This window comes from Poromitra crassiceps, assembly GCF_964638095.1.
Source record: "Poromitra crassiceps genome assembly, chromosome: 1".
Taxonomy (NCBI): Eukaryota; Metazoa; Chordata; class Actinopteri; order Beryciformes; family Melamphaidae; genus Poromitra; species Poromitra crassiceps.
The window spans coordinates 89,298,459-89,321,006 of NC_139623.1; the positions used below are offsets into that span (position 1 = coordinate 89,298,459).

At 43.3% G+C, this 22,548-nt stretch overlaps 1 protein-coding gene across 1 annotated transcript; it reads left to right on the plus strand.

Moving 5' to 3' along the window:
* The first annotated feature begins 1,421 nt into the window (after window positions 1-1,421).
* lsr (lipolysis stimulated lipoprotein receptor) lies at window positions 1,422-15,995 on the plus strand. Its single transcript, XM_083645568.1, has 10 exons — window positions 1,422-1,619; window positions 2,564-2,893; window positions 6,301-6,420; window positions 9,405-9,551; window positions 9,926-10,126; window positions 10,959-11,012; window positions 11,170-11,286; window positions 11,451-11,727; window positions 13,349-13,808; window positions 13,928-15,995. The coding sequence occupies exons 1-10, from the start codon at window positions 1,580-1,582 to the stop codon at window positions 13,961-13,963; spliced, it is 1,782 nt and encodes a 593-aa protein (XP_083501694.1). The 5' UTR covers window positions 1,422-1,579; the 3' UTR covers window positions 13,964-15,995.
* Window positions 15,996-22,548: the final 6,553 nt, after the last annotated feature.

Below are 22,548 nucleotides of genomic sequence, written 5' to 3' on the forward strand. Positions count from 1 at the left end.
CGACCACTGCTCCTGGCCTGCCCCCCGGAGGAAAGGACATGCCTGGATGGGTTAAATGCAGAGGACACTTTTCACCGGCCACCATCAGCATGAGTGTGTTGTGGCCGCATGCATGTGTTGTGGTGTTCGTGTGACAATAAAAGACGGGGCTTGTCCCGTTACGAGAGAGAGAGTTATTGATGTATAATATCCCCGTTGACTCAACAGTGTAGTCTCATTTAGCCGTTTGCTAGCTAGCCGCCCTTTTAATGGCACGTAAAAGCTTCAAAACTCATAAAAGTGGTCCTCATGTGTGAAGATTATCCTGCTGAACACTGGTTTGCGTTTGAATAAGCTTGCGTTAACCACAGACCTTATTTGAAGCATCGCGCCAAAAACCCATTCAAAAATCCCATAGGCGAAAACAGTAAAGAACCGGGAGTAGCATCAATGTTTTCCGGACTCATTCCTGCAGCTCCTGCGGCTCTCTATTAGGCTAATTAGCTAATGACTTTGTGAACACACACACAGACACAAGGAGGCATTGTGACAAGACTGATCAGTGATGTCATAGTGACATCAGTAATGATGGAGCCGGATCTTCGATGTGATGTCATCAGTGACGTGATGTCATCAGTGATGATGTCAGACAGCGATGAGTGAGCAAACTGTCTGTTTCAGCCAGTGTGATGTCACAATGAAATTGATGTCATCGTGACCTTAGAAGAATCATCAACTCGAACTCCTGAGAAAAGGACTATGACTCCTGCTGAAAGCAAACAGAACAGCAGAACAACTGCTGGGACAGGCGAGGACGAGCGGCCGAGTCTGTGCATCGAGCACGCGCGTAGATGCCTAGTTCTTCTAAAATGCCTAAATAAACACACGCACACACGCACGCACGCACGCACGCACGCACGCACGCACGCACACACACACACACACACACACACACACACACACACACACACACACACACACACACACACACACACACACACACACACACACACACACACACACACACACACACACACACACACACACACACACAGGGGACCTTGCTGGGGTTGGTTGAAGATTAACAAACAGTGCTTTGATAACATATCAGTTGCTGGACCATACCATCTACCCATCTCTTGAAGGTGCAAAGGAATAAGTGTAGGCTATTGGTCAGATTTGGTCAATTTTAGAGTTACTGGAACAATGACATGAAAAAGGAATGGCTTGTGTCAAAGTTTCAGTAACATTCATTACTCTGTGTTTGTTGCTAGAAGAATCCGTGTCGCCACAAAAATAACGTTTAGCAAATGTGACCCACCCCTGTGTTTCGCAATGTTTCCCAGAGCTCACCTGTTGGTGGTTGACGTGGGGCGTTCAGGTGCTCCTCCCCTTCTCTCTCTCTGCAGCAGTCTGCTCTGCTCTGCGCAGCACAACACACACATACAAAATGGAGGTCAAGCTACCTGGCTGACAAAACCTACGACGACACATAATGTGCTTACTATTATGTCTGTCTTCCAACTTTCATTCCCTCTTTTGATAGCTGAATATTAGCAAAATCGTCTACCGTTAAGGCGCCGATAGAAGTGGATTAAAAATGTTTTGGACTTTAATCGCCACCTTCTTGATGGCAACAGGTACGTAAATAGGCCCGTTTCTGTTGTCTTCTTCTTTGGAAACAGGGTGGGCCATCTTCCGCGAAATGTCTGTTTGACAGTGCTGCAGAATTTTACACATCAACTTACTTTTATATTATAGCCACCGTTTTCAGTCTATTTCTATAAACGTTAGTGATTATTAAATATGACAGTTGTGTTACTTAGCCTATATGGCTAACGGTAAACTTGGACATTAGCCAACGTCGAGCGTTCACGGCGTATCTTAATAGCTGTTCGCGTCATCTATTATTTTGCAGCTGCAGAAGTCTCAACAACAAGAATTGTCATAACATACCAGAAGCGTGTAGAAAATTTTCCTTGATATAACGAGTCTGTTTCCCCCCTCTATCCTTGTAAGAGTTAACTTACATAGCCTTAACAGCCCCACTTGTTATAAGAGCGTTGGGAAAAGTTCCCTGATGATTTGATTGGCGATAATTAATTAGCACCACCATGGTCAAGTCAGTCAGTCAATGTTAGTTGGAGGAAATGGAGCTGGGTGTGAGCCAAGCATGTTATTGCCAATCACACCTGTTTGGTTGAAGGCCCCAAACTACATCCAGTAAGTGCAGCCTACCATAATCTTTGTCCTTAGGATAGGATCTTGGCAGAAAATACAGTGCTTGAGTTGTTGTCCGAGAGAGGCACATGGTGACTAATCACACCCACTCTCGGTGATACTAGCAGTGTGGAAACACTGGGCCTTTTCCGGCTGCCTGCCACACCCTGAGGATAATGTTATCCTACACTAACGTGAGAACACCTATTATAGACACAAATGCTAACATAAAGTCTTAAAATAAATGTACACGTCTGTCCTGAGGGTATCCATCTCCAGCAACATACCAACATTTGCACTCCTCCCACCACTCTCCCATTTTCTTTGAATAATTTTCATTTTGGTACCCCCCCCCCCCCCCCAGGGTCTACCTTGGCCATGTCGGTCCAGTGTCCTACCAAGAGGTACATCGTCATCCTCTTCCAGCCCGTCACCCTCATCTGCAACTACCAGACATCCTCCACTGAGCCCCCCGTTATCACGTGGAAGTACAAGTCGTATTGCCGGGACCCCATCCAGGCCGCGCTGAACCCCAGCAGCGCGGAGAACATCCTGTCCCAGAACAACCCCAACTATGACCCCAACATAGAGTGTGCTGACACCCAGAGGTCCGTGCGCGCTGTGGCCTCCAAGAGGGGCGATGCCGTCACCCTGGGCAAGGAGTACCAGGGCCGCAAGATCAGCATCATGAACAGTGAGTTAATGATGCAGGCTACACTCCCTATGCTGTAAAACCCATGGCTGTATTAACACATTCACTGCCACCAGTTTTTTTTTTTACTGTAGGTAGCTTCTGCCAAGGTTTTTTTTTGAGGATTCTGGCTCATCTTTCAAGAGCCGAGGATTATTTTCTGCTAGTATTTTGTGAACACAAAATATCTCAAAAGAACTAATAGAATGTGTGCTTTCTCTGTCTAAAAGAGTTAGTTTGTAGAGTTAGTAGTTATGTAGGCATTAGCAGTTGAATACAGCATGGTTTCAGCGTCTGAAAATTTAAGCTGAGATAAATGGCTTTTTGTGAAATTCGATAGAACAGTCACTTTAACCATTTATTTTTGGCATCAGTAAGACGTCAGACATCTAAACAATAGTTTTGAACAGTAATTTCCTCCATAACAGCAGGAAACCCCCCTCTCCATCAAACTCCTCCCTGTGTTCTCCTCTTCCCTCCGTGGCTGCAGCGGGTGTGTGACAAGCGAGTTGCTGTCTGTGCTGCCTGGCTGCCCCTCGTCGGGCGAGTCTGGATGGGCTCGCTCGTTTCTTGGGGTTTTGGTTGAGAGCTTTGGTCTTATTTATGCTGCGTCTTTCAAAGTGTGTTGCACCCATAATCTATTATGCAAATTTGCAATCCCCCACCGCCAGCTCCCTGCGCGAAAGCGAAAGCGTTTTCGCCAATCCATTTTCATGAGAATGGCTTCCTCACGTGGCTGTTTTTTCTTGGCTTTCTCTCGTCTGGAGAGCACTGTCGCCACTTAGTGTGTCGGTAAAATAGATTATACACATTCAATACCCATATTTTAATAGGAGATGTAAAAGGGGTTGATCGACGTCCCACCGTCAAAAAAAAAAAAAAAAAAAAATTGGACGAGATATCTCGTCCACGGCAGTCAACCGTTGGTTTCTGCTTGACGAGATATCTCGTCCACGGCAGTGAACGTGTTAAAAGAACTGGATAGGGGACGAGTCACGCCCACCCATGCATTCGGACAGACACTTCTCACTGGCGCATGAAGCCATCATGGGGGGTTTTTCTTCCGGGTTTTACTTCCTGACCATGCGGCCCAAGGCGAAGTGCGCATGTGTGCCATGGCGTATTCGATGACGTCTCCCACCCCTCCCACCCATGGATTGTATTATAAGAAGGAAATACACCCGTATACAGCTCTTAGTGGCTTCTGAAGAAAAAATGACCCCATAAAAAAATATTTGATAATTAAAAGAGTCGTTTTATACTTTGAGTGACACCCGGAAAAAATTCCACTGGGTTTAACAGCTGCCGGGATCCCCATGCAAGTGGATGGGAATTTTCCTTTCTGGGCTGCATGGCGTCACGTGACTTGCAATACAGAGCTTCGCCACCATGTTCAAATGGCTTCACAGCCCAGCGCTATTCCTGGGGGCTTGGTAAACCCTATTCAGGTGTTCTGAAGGTAGCTGTCATCACTAACTACAAAGGTCAAATGAAAGCTATTATTAAAAGAGAATATCAGCCAAATGTCTCCCTGTAACCTAAAGAGAAGGTATCAATAATGTAGCCTATGTTTTGAAATGTTGACACCCCCCCTCCCCAGTCACATTATTTAGCTCAAGTGAGTAAAGGCAAGTCAACAAAGCAACAAAGAACATTTTTATGGCATTAAAACCTACTTCCCCCACCCCCACAATATTAAGTTAGTTTTTTTCTAGTCTAGTTTTTATTTTTATTTCAGTTAACTAGAGGGACACTGACATTTCAACAGATGACACACCAGTCACTGGGGAAGTGATGGCTGAATCGGTGTGGCTTTGCTGTATTAGCGACCTTTAGCCCTTTATTCACACAGTAGTTACATGTAAGAGGATGGAATTAGCATGTAATTATGTAATTATGTATGTGTGTGTGTGTGTGTATATATATATATATATATATATATATATATATATATATATATATATATATAACCCCCCCCCCCCCCATCCCCACACCTATAGTTTTACTTTTTAGTTTGGTTTTAGTTCACTATAATAACCTTGGTTGGATTCTCACTGAACCTCATCAGTTGTTTGGCCCGGCTGGCCTGAGGCTGGGGAGTCGCAGACAGAACCTGCTTCATGTCTTCAGGAGGAATGCAGCCTCAGCTCAGCCTGGCTAAGTGCGTCCAGATGGGGGAATTCCCCTCTGTCCGTCCCTTCCTACCGCCCTCCACCCCCCTCTAATGCTCCATCCCTCCCTCTGCCCATCCAATTTAGCCTTTTAACCGATGCTCTTGTCCAGGCCTACATTTCCTGAATTTAGAGGTTAGAGTTTTATACATTAACATAAATTATTTGAATTTCCTTTCCACCTTGGTAGGAAAAAAGTAGGCTACTTTGCATAGGCTTATGGCCAAAAATCATGATGGTAGAGTTTGGACCAAAAATCCTTAATGTATTTTGAACAAAATGTGTAGACACAAGAAGCACAATATGATGTGCAGTAAGTCTTGGCATGGCCAGGCAACTGGGCTGCCTGGCCATGGCCAGTAATGTGTCTGCCATGAGTAGGTTTGCACAGTTTTGTTTCCCCATGAAGCTAAAATGTTGTTATCTGTTCATCATGGGGTGAACTAAATTGGTTAAAAAAAAAAGCACAAGCGCTCAGATAATAATAATGATGCACAATGTTCAGACTGAATTAGTGTTAAAGCCCCAATCAGTAAGATTTTTGACATTTTTTACTGTAATATAAGAGCTTTTTAGTCATAGGACATGGTAGATTGACTTGTAATAGGGAGACTCTCGCCTTTATTATTTCTCCCTCTCCATTGGCCAGCCCTGGGACTAAGCAGTTTGTCTGCCACGTCCCGTGGCAATAAAGAAAAAAAAAAAAAAAAAAAGATGCGTGCATGCGCTCTACAGCGGCAGCATTGTTTTTCCTGGAAACCAGGAAGTAACTCGATTCGGATTTGCTACGAAAATGATGTTTCACGGAACTATGGATTATTATTTCATCACGTGGTGAGTACCCGATGTCACAACATGTACATAGAGCTTTCTGGCGCTGTGTTTTGTTGACTTTGAACGGCGATATCGATACTATTGCACACAGAGGGTGCAGTTTCTCCAATAGCAAAACTTGGAAAACTTGCTGAATGGGGCTTTAACTTCAGAGTTTAAGGATTTGCGTACAAGGCAAGCTAGTCCTGAGTGATATAGCAATATAATATCTGCATTGCATCGGCAGTTGGCCAAAAGAGATGGAAAATATCTCCCCAAAAATATCCAATATCGTGCATCCCTACTACGAACATCAATTCATCAGTCCTTCAAGTCCAGAGGGAATGTTGAAATCAATAAAGCCACTTGAAAGTTGCCATCTGTTGCAAACCTGTGGATGAAATCTTCCTGTGTTGTTTGTCACAGATGCAGACTTGAATATTGCCCAGACGGCTTGGGGCGACAGCGGCGTCTACGTGTGCTCTGTGACGTCATTCACGGATGTCAACGGCAAAACTGAGGACTACACTGAGCTAATTGTACTAGGTATGTTACTTCTTCAGCCCACACACACACACACACACACACACACACGCACACACCCCAAAGACTACTTTGTGCTATGCGAAAATGGCTCCGTTCTTCTTTTTCACTGAATGTCTTTCGTTCTAGCTCTTTACTTCCATTTCACTTTCATTTCTACCTGACTCCATGAGATCAAACATACGATTCACTCTTTAAGAGTTGGACCAACTTTGAAAGGACTCGTTATAGATAGCGATTTTATCCACACATTATAGGGCTTCTCATCTAGAAAAGTCTACACTAAAAGTTTGGCACTTAACTGTAGCCTAACAAGTTCTCTCAGTAGTTAATGAATCTGTGTCGGTGAAGTAATTCACACAGTGGTTCTTTGCACAAGTGCGATTTTTCAATAAATGGTCTTGAGAGCCATTGCAAAAAGTTGTCGTCTGTAAAATAAATAAATAAAAAATACCAGGGGGGCACTTTATAGTAATTGTGGCTTTATCTTTCTTTCACAGAGAGAAAGTCAAATACTACTGATCTCCTGCCTGGCATTGACTTACTGGTTATGGAAGGTAGTACAAGCTCAGTCCTATTGTAGTCCAATAGTAGAGGTGTATGAGGTGGTAGTATGAGGTTCAGTTTCCAGGGTTTGACACCAGCAAACATTTTTTACAATAATGCAATGTTTGGCAGCATTGCCAAACATTTTTAATGCATTCCAAGACCTTTTTTTGGTCATCTAAAATCATCTCTTTGTTAAACATTTGAGCCGTCATAACAGGTTCCTGATTAGGAATATATGATATATTTCCAACTAGGAACAATTAGTGAGATAATGGTATGACTGAAAATGAAAGTGGGTCACTTGTCACGTTCTGCCAAAACACAAACACATTTTAGAATTGCTTCCCCATGTGTAACATAAGAAGATAGGCTATGCTCAATTAATTAATAAATAAAGTGTATTCTATCCACCTTATTTCTAGCTGCCATGATGCCTGATGGGTGCTTCTTCCGCTTCCGGTGTAATTTTTACACTGTTTTAACTTGACAAAAAGAACCGTCTATGAGGATTTTACAGCAGAACCGTTCTGCTCTACAGCCATGTCGTTCAGGTGCTGGGAGAACGTAATGCATTGTGGGTAGTCTGCTACTGTGGCTAATGCTAGCGGCTAGCGTAATAGTTACTTTACATGGCAGTAAAACGCCACTGAATGACCAAATTGATTTAACTTTTAACCATTTCGAGTAACACCGTTTCCATACGGTCCCCCAGCGTTGGTTAGTTGTTTATAACGTGACTATATTTATAACTTTTATAATGTACTCCAGTTTCCAGTTTATAATTTGGGTCTGCAGCCGAGTATAACAAAGGAAATGGCAAGCTGCAACAATAAGTCGCGTTAAACCGGACCTTGTACCCACAATTATTTTTTACAGTGGGGCATTCAAAAATAAGGTGGATAGTATTACTTCCTTTCTGTCTGTCCACTTCCTTTCTCTACCTCTGTTTCTCCTTCTTTAATCTGGCTCGACTGTAGGCTTCTTAGTCAGATAGTGTACAGCTGCGTTGTTGCAGCAAAAGGGCATTCAGCACACAGTTCCTTATCTGCTTCAGTGTACATGGCCAAATATGGTCTCTTCTCTGCTGCAGTGATTGCACTCAACTAATCCAGTTACCATTTTAGTAGAAGATTAAAGTGAATGTATGTTCTCTCTCTTTGCTGCTGTTGTGTCCTGTGGCATGTGCTGTCTGAAATGACTCACTGAACAAGTTATAGCTTGTGATGGACAAACCGGCTTTTCTGGTTTGTAAAAAAGAAAAGAAAAAAAAAAACAGTTACTACTGTTATTTTTGTTATATATATATATATATATAAATAAGTAAAAAGCAGCAAAGAAATGTACGCTGATCGTTATCTAATTAACCCACATACGATGTGCTACTGGAGACCAGAATGACAGCTACTTTTTTGCCATGCTACAGAGATGCATCTCATTCTCAGAATTGAGGAAGTTGATTTTTCTTTTTTTCTTTATTTACTTGACAAAAATGACAATACAACAGGAAACTCATAGAACTGACAAAACACAAATGCCTAGAGACATCAGAAAAGAAAAATACTGTAAAACAATCAACAAATGTAAAACAATGTATATTAACTAGACAGAACACAGAATAGAGATCACAGCTCAGTTATGAAGAAAAAAGGTAGAGCAAGTCGAACTGATATAAACAAATCCAGGTATCGTCATATAAGCTTAAACATAAATAAAACATAATAAAGTTACATAAAAGAACAGAACATAAAGTATTATGCACTCCAATTACAGTTTTATAAATAAAGCCACACACAAAAGTGAGGAATAAAACAAGAAAATAATAAAAAATAAAAAAAACAAGGAAGGAAATAAATTAAGCTAATGATAACTGTTTATTTGGAGTATTAAGTATTATGTTAAGGTTGCCAAGCAATACAATTGTATTCATTCAATAAAGTATTTTGGTCATCATGAACTCTGCACATAATTGTGAGAGGAGTAATCAGTCTGCTGCCACCTGCTGCCAAAAGGATGCAACAAGTGGGCAGTACCAAAATAAATGCAGGGCATCCTCCTCCTCATCAGAGCAAAATCTACAAAAACATTCATCAGTTATCTTCAACAACTTAAATGTTCTTCTCATAGGTAATATCTTAGACAACACTTTCAACTGAAAATCCCATAAATAGGTGGTAAGGGATGTGCTATAAAAGGAGTTAAAGATTCTAAACAAAGGAAGTGGCATATGCAGCACAGTTCCCCAATATGATTGAAAACGGTATAGAATGGAAATAATGCTTTCAGAGCTCAACATAAGCTCAACATAAGCGTATGTCCCTTTATTGTAGGAATATGAAAGAAATGTGGAAAAATGTTCTTCAGTGGCGTATCAAAGGAGACAAATAATCATGTCATGTGGATATAATAAATCTGATATAAAATGTTCTTTTCCCTCCCAGACTGGCTCCTGGTCATTGTGGTAGTGTTGGGCTTCTTGTTGCTGTTGCTCCTGATCGGGATCTGCTGGTGTCAGTGCTGTCCACACACCTGCTGCTGCTACGTCAGTTGCCCCTGCTGCCCCGAACGCTGCTGTTGCCCGCGGGCACGTAAGTACCAAATCTAAAGCCAAAAACACTGCAGTGCATTATACTGTGCTGGCTCAGCTTTTTTTTTTAAGACTTCCTCAAATCAGTAAACTTACTCTTTGAGTTTGGATTGCATATGTACTTTGCAGTATACAGTGTAGAGCCAAATAGTTGGCTGAAAAGGCAGACTTTTGAGTTTCAATTTATATCACAAAACGGAGCTCATACTACATTAAATGGGTTTTTTTTATGATTATCCTCAATATTTTAGTGGCACTTGGTAGGTGTTCAATTTGGACCCTGTGCCCAAGATATAGGGATATACAGGATCATTTACTGTTCTCTCCTCTACAATATCAGCAACATTGGATGAAATGATCTTCTCTATTTCCCAGTGTACGAGGCGGGAAAGGCGGTGAAGAAAGGTATTCCCAGTCACTATGCTCCAACCCTGTATGCTCCCAGTATGTATGCTCAGCCAGCCTACACTGGGGGAATGAACCAGCCTGGTATGCCCCTGCTTCCCCTGCCCAACGGAGCCGGGCATCAGCCTCCCTCAAATGGATACGGTCGTGAATATGATGCAGCCAGCTCGGGTGAGTGAGACGTAGCGCCTTGAGTGAGGAACAAAGACTGTGACAGAATCGAGTATAAAAAAATAAAAATAAAAATCTTTTAAAGTCATTTGAACACTGATTGTAAATTCCCGGTTTACGTGTTTCTGTAGTGCATGTGCTATTACAGCATTTCAGAGAATTTCAATTCCAGTACTTAAATTCCAGTAGAATTCAGGAGAAAAAAAATCAGTTAACCCCAAATGAATGACATTGACTACGTTTACATGCACACAATATTCTGGTTTTTGCCCATATTCGGAAAATGACAATATTCCGACTAAATGAATAATCCACTAATATTCCCATTTACATGCAGCAGTTGCTCGCCCTCCCCAACATGTGAGGGAGGGAGGGAGAGAGAGAGAGAGATGCGGGTAGAATCAGCGCAGTTTTTCTGTTAAGAATAAACAGAGCAGCGCTATTCTTACCAGCATCACTTGGTCCATTTCAGGAGCTTGCTGCTGGAAAGTTTGCTGTTGTGACGATTTGCACATCCAAGTCTTTCATAAAAAGTAGGCTAGTACGTTATTACCTCGCACGCTCGCAAGCATTTTGGACTTCCGTGGGCACCACTCTCTCTATAACCCACGTCTTAATCGGAAAATGCTAAATTCGGAAAAAGGCCAAATTCGGAAAACTGGAAAATGCTGTTTACATGACCCTTGTCAAATTCAGAATATTGTCATTTTCCGAATAATAGTGGAATATTGTGTGCATGTAAATGTAGTCAATGACAACTGTGAGCATTGCCCAGTTAATAGTGTTGATCTTTGTTGAGGCTCTGTTTTAATTTGGTCTGTTGTGTCTGCAGTGGGACAGGGCTCACAGGTGCCTCTGTTGCACGATCAAGACCACGGAGATAACAGTGAGTGGGGGGGGGGGGGGGGTGCACATTGACTGTGTCAATGTATCATAGCATTCTGTGGTTTCACACTATCAATATGTAAAAAGCAACATTCGCCCATTGATGACATGTAATTAATAATAAGGCAGCATAATTTGAAATGTGAATCTGTCATCAGCTCGCAGTGGGTATCGTATCCAGGTGGACCCGGATGGGAATGCCACACGAGCCATCTACTACATGGAGAGGGAGCTGGCCAACATGGACCCAACCAGACCTGGCAACTACAAACGCTGTGAGTGATTGTCTATATAGAACAGGGTTCCCACAGGCCCTTGAAAGTTTGTGAATTTGAAAAAAAAAGAAAGATCATGACCTTGAAAGTGTTTGAAAATAGACATGGGTCATTGAAATAAGCTCCCTCTTTGCTTCTCTTCTTCTCTCTCTTTCCTCTTCCAGTGGATGGTATGAGTGAAGTCAGTTCCCTGCACGACAACCTTGACCCTAGAGGGCGCGGTGGCCGTTCCCAGCCGCCCCCACTGGCCACTGTCTATGACCAGGATGAAGCCATGAGTACCATCAGCAGTGTGTCCCAGCAAGCCCAGCGCAGAGGCTCGCCCGCGCGCTACAGAGGGCGCGCCCGCTCCATGGACAACCTCGATGACATCGGACGCCACTATGCCCGAGACGACTACGCACCAAACCGCCGCAACGATGGTGCCAGAGGCAGGAGAGGGTGGGTTATTACTGTTGCTACTGTCAGTTGTGTCCCTGAACAAGCCCTCCTGCATTCTAGTCAAGGCCAAAGACAAAATAAATGGAATTTCCCCCTTCTCTGATTAACAGTCTTTACTAAAAGAGTGACAGAAATTTGCTCCACGGGTCATCCTGCTGCAAAAATGACTAACATTACCAGGGCTTAACATTTGGCGCGGGGTTGCGAGAATCGCGCATATTTTTGTCAATTCCCGCAGATTTGTAATTTATAATGCGGGAGAAGTCGCGCAATTGTTTGCCGATTTGACGAAATCTTTTGCTGAACGTAGCTTCACTCGGCAAGCAGCAAACCGCTTCTTGTGACCAAATATCCCCGCATTCAAAGAACTTCATACTCCCAGAGCTGGTGTAATTCATATAAAAAACCCTCATGTTTTACCCGAAATGAAACGTCCAGGTTTTGTGTCGGTCGGTGACTCCATAAAGAGCCGCTAACATTACGGTGGCTAATGGGAGCTAACGTTAAATTGCAGGGTAAGTCAGTCCCTCTATAAACCATAATATCTGTGTCCTTTCACTTTTGATTGAAAAATCCTTCTACCTGATTAAAGAAAACATGTAATATTTGATGCAATACATAAAAACATCAGTCGACATCACATAATGTATTTTCTTTAATCAGGTGGAAACGTTTTCAATAAAGTGAAATGACACAGATAATGCTTTATAGTGGGACAGACCTGCCTCATTCACTTCAATAGAACTCTCCTCAATGCAAAATTCAAACAGCTTTTCCAGTAACATGACAGTAAGAGAGGCAGATGTAACCAAACATAACTGACATCACTATTGTGAACACAAAACGAACACTTCTGATATAATATGATATGAGTGTTTTAGTAGTGTATCACTCAATACAAAAAATAAAGGCTTTGATAGAACCGAAAGCCTATGACTGCTTAGTCTGCAGATAAAACACAATGACAAAAGCCATAGTAATTTAGACTCAGGTGTGCATAAACTACAGGTGAACTTCCTTTTTTAAATACAGAAATGTGACATTATCGCTTATTATCGGGCAGGAGAAGCAGATATTTGTCTGTTATAAATATAGATCCCCCCCAAAATCTATAAATCCCCCCTATCTGAAGAACATAAGGGGGGGAATTCCCCACAGTTTGCAAAGTGAATTTTAAGCACTGATTACAAGCAAATAAAGCATGAAGATATTGATAGGAATGGAAACTGTTCCTCAGATCACTTAACAGTTGAGTTACTTTGGTCCCCTCTAGCATTGATTTAGGACAGGGGTTTTTAAGGTGGGAGGCGGGCCTCCCCACGGGGGCTCCAAACAGTTTCAGGGGAGGCTCAGTGAATGAAAGTGGAAAAATATTACATTAGTTATTGCATTAGTTATCAAAAGGAGATAACATAGAATAGCCTGTGATTTGTTTAAAGAGATAGTTCAGAGTTTTGAGGAAGTTTACTGTGAAACAAATTCAAAAAGTCAGGTCTATAAACATCTTTCTAGTATACGTATAAATTATAGTACGTACAGTGAGGTCTATAAAGATCTTTCTAGTAAACATTGTTGCCAACTTGACGTGTTTGTTGACTCATCCCCACTTCTGTCTCCTTAGCTCGGATGAGTGGAGCAGCGGTGCACGCAGCGGCCACGACCGTGACTATGACGACCGCAGGCGTCGTGACTATTCCCCAGATGACCCGCACAGAGGAGGAGCCCCCCACGGCCTCCAGGGCAGACGCAGCCGCAGCCGTGATGACCTGATGGCCCTGGAGAGGGATCACCAGCGGGGCGGCGCCAGAGGTGGGCGGGACGCTTACGACGACAGCTTCCTGCGAGAGGCCATGGAGAGGAAGAAGCTGGGCGAGCAGCAGAGGGCGCACTCCCGCGAACGCCTGGACAGCGAGAGCGAGCGGTCAGAGCGCGGCCGGGCGCCACGCGGGCCCCCACCCCTCCCTGTGTCCCCACCCTCCGGTTACCCGGGTCGCCGTGACGACTACCCACCTCCTGCGCCGCCGCCCTACGTTAGCGAGGATGAAAGTGTGTCGTCCTCCAAGAGAAGCAACCTGCGTAAAGTGCGTTACGCAACATGCTGGCACAGTACCTCCACACTTTAGCCACACTTTGTTGATGCTAGAATGACTAGAAACAACTCATTTTTAACTCGGCATGATTTTTCTTTCTTGTCTTTCAGAATGGAGCGGTGAGTCGGGAGAGCCTGGTGGTGTAAGAAAACAACGAACATGAGCAACTAGTGAGAAACCTGCCCATTCGTGCAACTATGATCCATAAATCTATCAGATCCATAAAAGGACCAATGAATTATTAAGAATGTAAATATTATTCATATTGCAAAATTTTGCTGTAATGATTTTATATTACATGATTTTACTGTAACAATATCACAAGTTGATACTGGATTTGTCTGTACAAATATCTAACTGGGGAAGAGGAGTACAAATGTAGTTTTATGTGCCTTTTCATTTTTTTTTAACATTGTGGCTGCCACAAGTGCCTTATGATGTACAGAATTATACTTCTAGACCCAAAGGTCACGTAGATTAATAATTTTCTTATAGATTATGTACTTTATGATAAGTAAACATGCTCAGAAAACTTTCTGGATTCTTAAAACTTGATGTAGTTTGTGTTTGTTCATTGTATTCATTATGAGCATCAATTTAGATTCACGAGGGCTTTTTTCTATTGTGTTTATAGCATTCAAGCAGGATTTTGGGCTTTGTGTTCTTGCTGTGTACATTTACATCGCTTTCACATATAAGCTGTTTGGTCCGCTTTAACCGCGCCAGACTTCGTTTCCTCGAATAGTGCGCTTCGTTTGGGGTGGTGTGAAAGCGCAAACGAACTCTGTTGAGGAACAAACAAGCAAACTCTGTTCCGCTTGAAAACGTGGGTCTCGGTTTGTTTGCAAGTGAACTCTAGCGCGGTTCGTTTGTGGTGTGAAAGCAAACCGAACCAAACACAAGAGCAAATATAGGAAAGGCAGTGCATCATGAGTAGAAGGTGGTAGAAGGAAGCAAAACACTGCGGTGCGCACCGCGATGCCTCCCTCGTCTCATCTGCAGAATGATGTTGGAGCCAACAGCTCGTTGCCTCGTCATCTGCTGCTCATATTGGGCGCATTCTTGTAAAATATTTATTTGATAGTAACACCAAAGTAAAAAAGAAATCCCAAGATTGCATAAAGGTGATTTCTCTATGGGTTGTGTTTCACAGATTCACTTGTGTTGTTCAGTCAGCCCTCAGCAGGCAAGGCGGCAGAAGAGGAGAGATTTCCCCTCTATATTCTGTCCAATAGAGAGCCGCAGGAATGAGTCCGGAAAACATCGATGCTAACACTCCCGGTTCTTCACTGTTTTCGCCTATGGGATTTTTGAATGGGTTTTTGGCGCGATGCTTCAAATGAGGTCTGTGGTTAACGCAAGCTTATTCAAACGCGAACCAGTGTTCAGCAGGATAATCTTCACACATGAGGACCACTTTTATGAGTTTTTAAGCTTTTACGTGCCGTTAAAAGGAGGGCTAGCTAGCAAACGGCTAAATGAGACTACACTGTTGAGTCGACGGGGATATTATACATCAATAACGTCATCACTTCAAAGGACGAACACGGAAATTCTCTTTCCCTCACCTGGTTCAGCCCGGGGTAATCAGTGCACAGCAGCGCACACATCAACAACACTCCAGGTTGAGTGGTGACGTGACGTGGAAGCCTATGCGACACCGTGTGTAGTTCTGGATTAGCTTAACACAAGCTTTTTACTTCTAGGGCTCGCATTTACGCTTCAAAACTCATGAAAGTGGTCCTCATATGTGAAGATTATCCCGCTGAACACTGGCTCTCTATTGACGAGTGACCGTTTCGACCACGTGACATTGTTCAGAAAGTTTGGTGCGCTTGGTAAATTGCTGTGTGAAAGTGAACCGGACCAAATGAAAAATGAAACAATGTTGCAACTTCACCCCCCCCCCCCCCCCCGAATCACACCGAGTCCACCAGCTTATGTGAAAGCGACCTTAGATGACATTTGTTTTAGCTGTGCCTTTTAGATGTCTGTTTTTACATTGTTCATGTTATATGCAGAAACTTGGTAATAATGGATAAAATTAATTTGTGAGTTTTAGTTTAGTTTGTTTTTTTATTAACATTTTCAGTTTTAGCCTACATTGTACAGCCTATAGTAATACCCCCTGAAAATGATAATGTTTGCATTTTACAATAAAGCTTTTATTAAAAGGTATACACTGTGAGGACATGTATTTGGTTTACAGAGTTGAACCACTAGATGCCACTGTCTGAATGAAATGCTATTCAGTGATTGTTATGCGTCTTGCAATACCACAGAAACATCCTAAGATTAATAGCACTGGTGCAGTTGACTGTATTTGGACCATTGTGCCACAGCTTAGTAAATCTTCCCAGTTCATTGCTGTGTTAGGTTTATTTATAGCTATTCCATGTATAATTGTTTGTGCCTTCATTGAAGATCCATGTCAAAGGCAACTTTCTGCACTGTGCAATGAGACAAGAAAGTTGTTTTATTACAACAATATACAAACTGCAAAGGCTTTCTGTCCTACTGGTTTTGCCTACAGCCATACCTTTGATTAGAAACTCCAAAGGATATGACCCTTAATATTTTGATACAAGTTATTTGCAGCATGAAAACCCCTTTTAGGCTCTTAAAATTGCAAATTAAAAATGTTCCCCAAGCATTTGACTAACCTTATCTACATATGACTATGTGGATGTATGTATGTATGTGTGAACATACATATTTTAAGTATATGTGAATTTCTATGTGATTCACATATTTGGGTTAGGGTTACTATTTTAAAACATTTTCTGCCATTTTTCATTGTTTTTTTTACATGTAAAGCACATTGAGTTTTGAACATTGAACTGAATGAAATGATGGTTTCGACCTAGTTTCATGATGAAGACCAGTCATGTTTCCTCATATCTCAATAGCCATCAGCTCTCAGCATAAGTCAAGTGTAAGTCTGTTGTCGTGTCTCCTGACTCATCACCCCATCCTCAATAGCCAATCAGCCCCTGTCAATATGATGTCTTTAATGTTATAAATTCTGTCTGACTAGTGACTAGTATTTAGACTTCTATTTTTCTTAAGAACTAGCAAAAAATAAACACATGGACCTAATCTTCTGTACTTTTCTTTAAACAATTTTAAAGTTATAAAAAATGTATGACAAGAAACACTTGTGATAATATGAATCACAGTTTTAAATTGCAATTGCAACATTCTGTCAAATCGCAATTCAAATTTTAAACATCTTCAGCGCTATAAGGTTTATTGATTTAAAAGCATGAAGAGACTTGAGACTTGACTTGACAAAAGATCTTTGTGTTTGTTTAAATGTCAACTGAAAGTGATAATTTGTATGGAATGACTGGATTTATTGAAGTTGAAACTGATTATAGAAACCAAATTAATAATGAAATTGATACTGGACTCACTTGAGACTTTACATTAATGACATGGACATGACTCGGACTTGATTTAGTAATGTACAGTACATTAAGACTTGGAGTTGACTTGGGACTTGAGCAAAGTTGACTTTGTCACACCTTTGAGTTTGTGAAAACCATGAAATAAAACCATACCTTCTCTCAACTCCCCACATATGAAGAGAGGTGGACACTTCACCCATTTCCCCCCTCCATATTCACATTGTTTAATTTGATTAATGATTAGGAGGCCTCCAGGCTGGACAATATTTAGTATTTCACAAGGGGGGGAAAGCAAATTTGAGGGAAAACCAGGAATTTCTATAGAAATACTCCACCCCCTCTCCCTACTGTCTCATAAATCATCACACAACCCCTTCCAAAATTACCTTGTGGCTCCCTGGGGGTCCAGAGCCCCAGGTTGAGACCCACTGTATTGGAGGATGTTTATCTGTTATGAAGGCTGGTGCCAAAACATCCATGCTGCTCCTTGACTAAACAAGAAGAGACTGAACAGTCAGCATATCCTCGCTCTTCCTGTGACTGATCGCACTGAAACCATGTACAACTGGCTCCTTAAAGCAATATTCCACTTTGTTTTAACATGGTGGTTCTTCTGCATTTTACCACCATGATGAAAACCACAATATAATCTACTATCCAAGATCGGATGCAGCTGGATGAGTTTGTAACATTCAGATTTTGACTTCGTATTCATTTGAATGAAGCCACAAAAATAGACTGAAAACTGACACTTAACAACTTAACAGATCCTGCAACTCAGGGTCCAAAATTAGCGCCAGCCACCAGGCTGGTAAAATATGCAGGTGGCTGGTAGATTTGTTTCACTCACCTGCCAAAACAACAACTATAATCTATTGAGTGGCAGGTAAAATTTGATCGTTCACTAGCCATTTGGCCGGTGAACAAAAAGTTAATTTTAGACCCTGCTGCTTACTCCAAGCACAGGTTGCACAAGATTTATCCTTCTTTCTCACCACTATGTGATAGGTGTTGGGGTCTCAGAGGGCACATTGTCTCATGCTTTTTGGTGCTGCCCCTCACTATCCGGATTCTGGGCCAAAATATTTGACTGGTACTCCAAGTCCTACAAAATAACCCTACAGCCGGAGGCAGAAGTCGCCATCTTCGGCTGCTCGGAGTCCTCTCTGGACTTCCCTACAGCTGTGCAACAATCTCTGACACTGGGGACAACTGTTGCCAAAAGACTTATTCTGAAGGAATGGAAGTATTCCTCTTCACCCTCTTTTCAGGTGTGGCTGATGGACATGATCTTTGTAATACAGATGGAGAGACTCAGGTCCCTGAGAACCAACTCGTTCAAAAGGTTCTCAACTGTCTGGGACCCGTTTTTGAGGTTAAGAATGATAAGTGACTGAGGTTAGGGGTGGTGTCTCATGGACCCCTTGCATGGGATCTCATGTGTATTGTCTCTTGCGGTAACACTTCATAATACTGTAACACAAAAAATGGGTAACGTTACTGAGGAACGAGTAAGGAACGAACCATTAGTTCATGAATAGTTAATGATTAGTTAATGAGTAGTTGATAGGTAGTTCCTTAATGGTAGTTACTTAAGAACTGACCATTATACCATGTTAACGAACCAGTAAGTAATGATTACTTCCTAAAAAAAACTTTTTTTCATTTGTTTTCATTCACTGTTCATTAATAGTTAATCGGTAGTTCCTTAAAGATCCTTAATGGTAGTTACTTAAGAACTGACCATTAGTTACCATGTTAACGAACCAGTAAGTAATGATTACTTCCTTAATGTTTTTTTAATATTTCACTAGTTGTTAAGTAATGGTAAAGTAAGCAGGAAGTAATGGTGTATTCCTTAGTAACTACTCAGTAAGATGTACTGCTTTACTTGAGGGGGCACAAACATGTTAAGTAATGGTAAAGTAAGCAGGAAGTAATGGGGCATTCCTTACTAACAACTCGGTAAGATGTACTGCTTTACTTGAGGGGTTACACACATGTTAAGTAATGGTAAAGTAAGCAGGAAGTAATGGTGTATTCCTATAGTATATACCAAGTTGTTAGTAAGGAATGTGAGAGTGTGTGTCAGTGTGTGTCAGTGTGTGTGTGAGAGTGTGTGTGTGTGTGTGTGTGTGTGTGTGTGTGTGTGTGTGTGTGTGTGTGTGTGTGTGCGCGCGCACACGCACGCGCGTGTTGCTCAGTTTAAGCGAGCGATGCTAAAAAAAAAAAAAAATGTAGACCCTGCTGCTACTGTGAATTTAAAATGACTGCGGGTCCATGAATGTTTTAGAACATAATTTGCCAAATAGCATTTTGATAGAGGATAACATAGTGGTGGAATACCTTGTAGGATAGGTGTTTCTTGTTTAAGAGACACATCTACTTTCATTTTAAATACAAATTTTTAGTGTAAATGAAAAATAGAAAGAAAAAAAAGACAATGGACCCAGGACTCCTTTGTTGTCTTAAAAGCAGCAGGACCTGTGGTTGAATCTGTTCACAAACATGTTAAATGTCAGTTTTAGTTTTCAGTCTATTTTCGTGTCCTTGTTCAAATGAAAGGTACTGAATGAATGTCACCTACTCCACCTGTTGGCTGTAGAGCACAGCCTCTCTTGCAAAGCTTGCTTATGAAAAGTGGCTCTTTCCTAACTCCAGATGCTGTCTTCACAGTGTCAGACGTCCTGGCCGTCCCTAACGCAGACAGGGGCTGTCCTTCACAGTGTCAGACGTCCCTAACACAAACAGGTGCTGTCCTTCACAGTGTCAGATGTCCTGGCCGTCCCTAACGCAGACAGGTGCTGTCCTTCACAGTGTCAGACGTCCCTAACGCAGACAGGTGCTGTCCTTCACAGTGTCAGATGTCCTGGCCGTCCCTAACGCAGACAGGTGCTGTCCTTCACAGTGTCAGACGTCCTGGCCGTCCCTAATACAGATAGGTGCTGTCCTTCACAGTGTCAGACGTCCCTAACGCAGACAGGTGCTGTCCTTCACAGTGTCAGATGTCCTGGCCGTCCCTAACGCAGACAGGTGCTGTCCTTCACAGTGTCAGATGTCCTGGCCGTCCCTAACGCAGACAGGTGCTGTCCTTCACAGTGTCAGATGTCCTGGCCGTCCCTAATGCAGACAGGTGCTGTCCTTCACAGTGTCAGACATCCCTAACGCAGACAGGTGCTGTCCTTCACAGTGTCAGATGTCCCTAATGCAGACAGGTGCTGTCCTTCACAGTGTCAGATGTCCCTAACACAGACAGGTGCTGTCCTTCACAGTGTCAGACGTCCCTAACGCAGACAGGTGCTGTCCTTCACAGTGTCAGATGTCCTGGCCGTCCCTAACGCAGACAGGTGCTGTCCTTCACAGTGTCAGATGTCCTGGCCGTCCCTAACGCAGACAGGTGCTGTCCTTCACAGTGTCAGTCGTCCTGGCCGTTCCTAACACAGATGTGCTGTCCTTCACAGTGTCAGACGTCCTGGCCATCCCTAATGCAGACAGGTGCTGTCCTTCACAGTGTCAGACGTCCTGGCCGTCCCTAATGCAGACAGGTGCTGTCCTTCACCACGTCAAACGTCCTGGCCGTCCCTAACGCAGACAGGTGCTGTCCTTCACAGTGTCAGACGTCCTGGCCATCCCTAATGCAGACAGGTGCTGTCCTTCACAGTGTCAGACGTCCTGGCCGTCCCTAATGCAGACAGGTGCTGTCCTTCACCACGTCAAACGTCCTGGCCATCCCTAACGCAGACAGGTGCTGTCCTTCACAATGTCAGACGTCCTGGCCGTCCCTAACTTAGACAGGTGCTGTCCTTCACAGTGCCAGACTACTCGCCATCCCTAATACAGACAGGTGCTTTCCTTCACAGTGTCAGACTACTGGCCATCCCCAATACAGACAGGTGCTTTCCTTCACAGTGTCAGACTACTGGCCATCCCTAACACAGACAGGTGCTTTCCTTCACAGTGTCAGACTACTGGCCATCCCTAACGCAGACAGGTGCTGTCCTTCACAGTGTCAGACGTCCCTAACACAGACAGGTGCTTTCCTTCACAGTGTCAGACGTCCCTAACACAGACAGGTGCTTTCCTTCACAGTGTCAGACGTCCCTAACACAGACAGGTGCTTTCCTTCACAGTGTCAGACGTCCCTAACACAGACAGGTGCTGTCCTTCACAGTGTCAGACGTCCCTAACACAGACAGGTGCTTTCCTTCACAGTGTCAGACGTCCCTAACACAGACAGGTGCTTTCCTTCACAGTGTCAGACGTCCCTAACACAGACAGGTGCTGTCCTTCACAGTGTCAGATGTCCCTAACACAGACAGGTGCTGTCCTTCACAGTGTCAGACGTCCCTAACACAGACAGGTGCTGTCCTTCACAGTGTCAGACGTCCCTAACACAGACAGGTGCTGTCCTTCACAGTGTCAGACGTCCTGTCCGTCCCTAACACAGACAGGTGCTTTCCTTCACAGTGTCAGACTACTGGCCATCCCTAACACAGACAGGTGCTGTCCTTCACAGTGTCAGACTACTGGCCATCCCTAACACAGACAGGTGCTGTCCTTCACAGTGTCAGACGTCCCTAACACAGACAGGTGCTGTCCTTCACAGTGTCAGACGTCCTGTCCGTCCCTAACGCAGACAGGTCATCTGCAACTAGGCAGACAGAGATGTTGGCCTTCTCTCAGTTGCACACACACCCTACAAACTCCTCCTCAGCAGTGATTATGTGGACCGTGTGTAAAGATAGGCTGAGATTGGGCAGCCAGCTAGAGGTGCCATCCCATCTCTGTCAAACATGAGATATCATTTTCACTAACGACACAAAACCTCAAACCCACAACCTGAAAACACTCTGAAAAGTTCAAGCTGGTCCAGCCTGATCAAATGCTTTCTACTGATCTGTGGATATATGTGGATAGAGGCACTAAGTCCAGGACATGCAGTATAATCAAGATACATCCAAAATGTCCCACATCAGGGACAAATTGACAAGCGCACTATCAATATGCTGTGAGGGAGAGAGGAAGAGAGGGAGAGAGAGGGAGGGAGGTTGAGAGAGGAAGAGAGAGTGAGGGAGAGAGGAAGAGAGAGAGGGGGTGAGGGAGAGAGGAAGAGAGAGAGAGAGAGAGGGAGTGAGGGAGAGAGAGAGAGAGAGAGAGAGAGAGAGAAGGCTGACGCCAGAAGGAGATGAGGACTTGCTGGCTCCTCTCTGGTGAGCATTGGCTCTAAGCTCGGCGCAGGGTGCAGACCAGCTGACAAGGTAAGAGCTCTGCTGCTCGGATCTCTCACGCTATTCATTGCTTTTAAATTAGCTTATTAATAA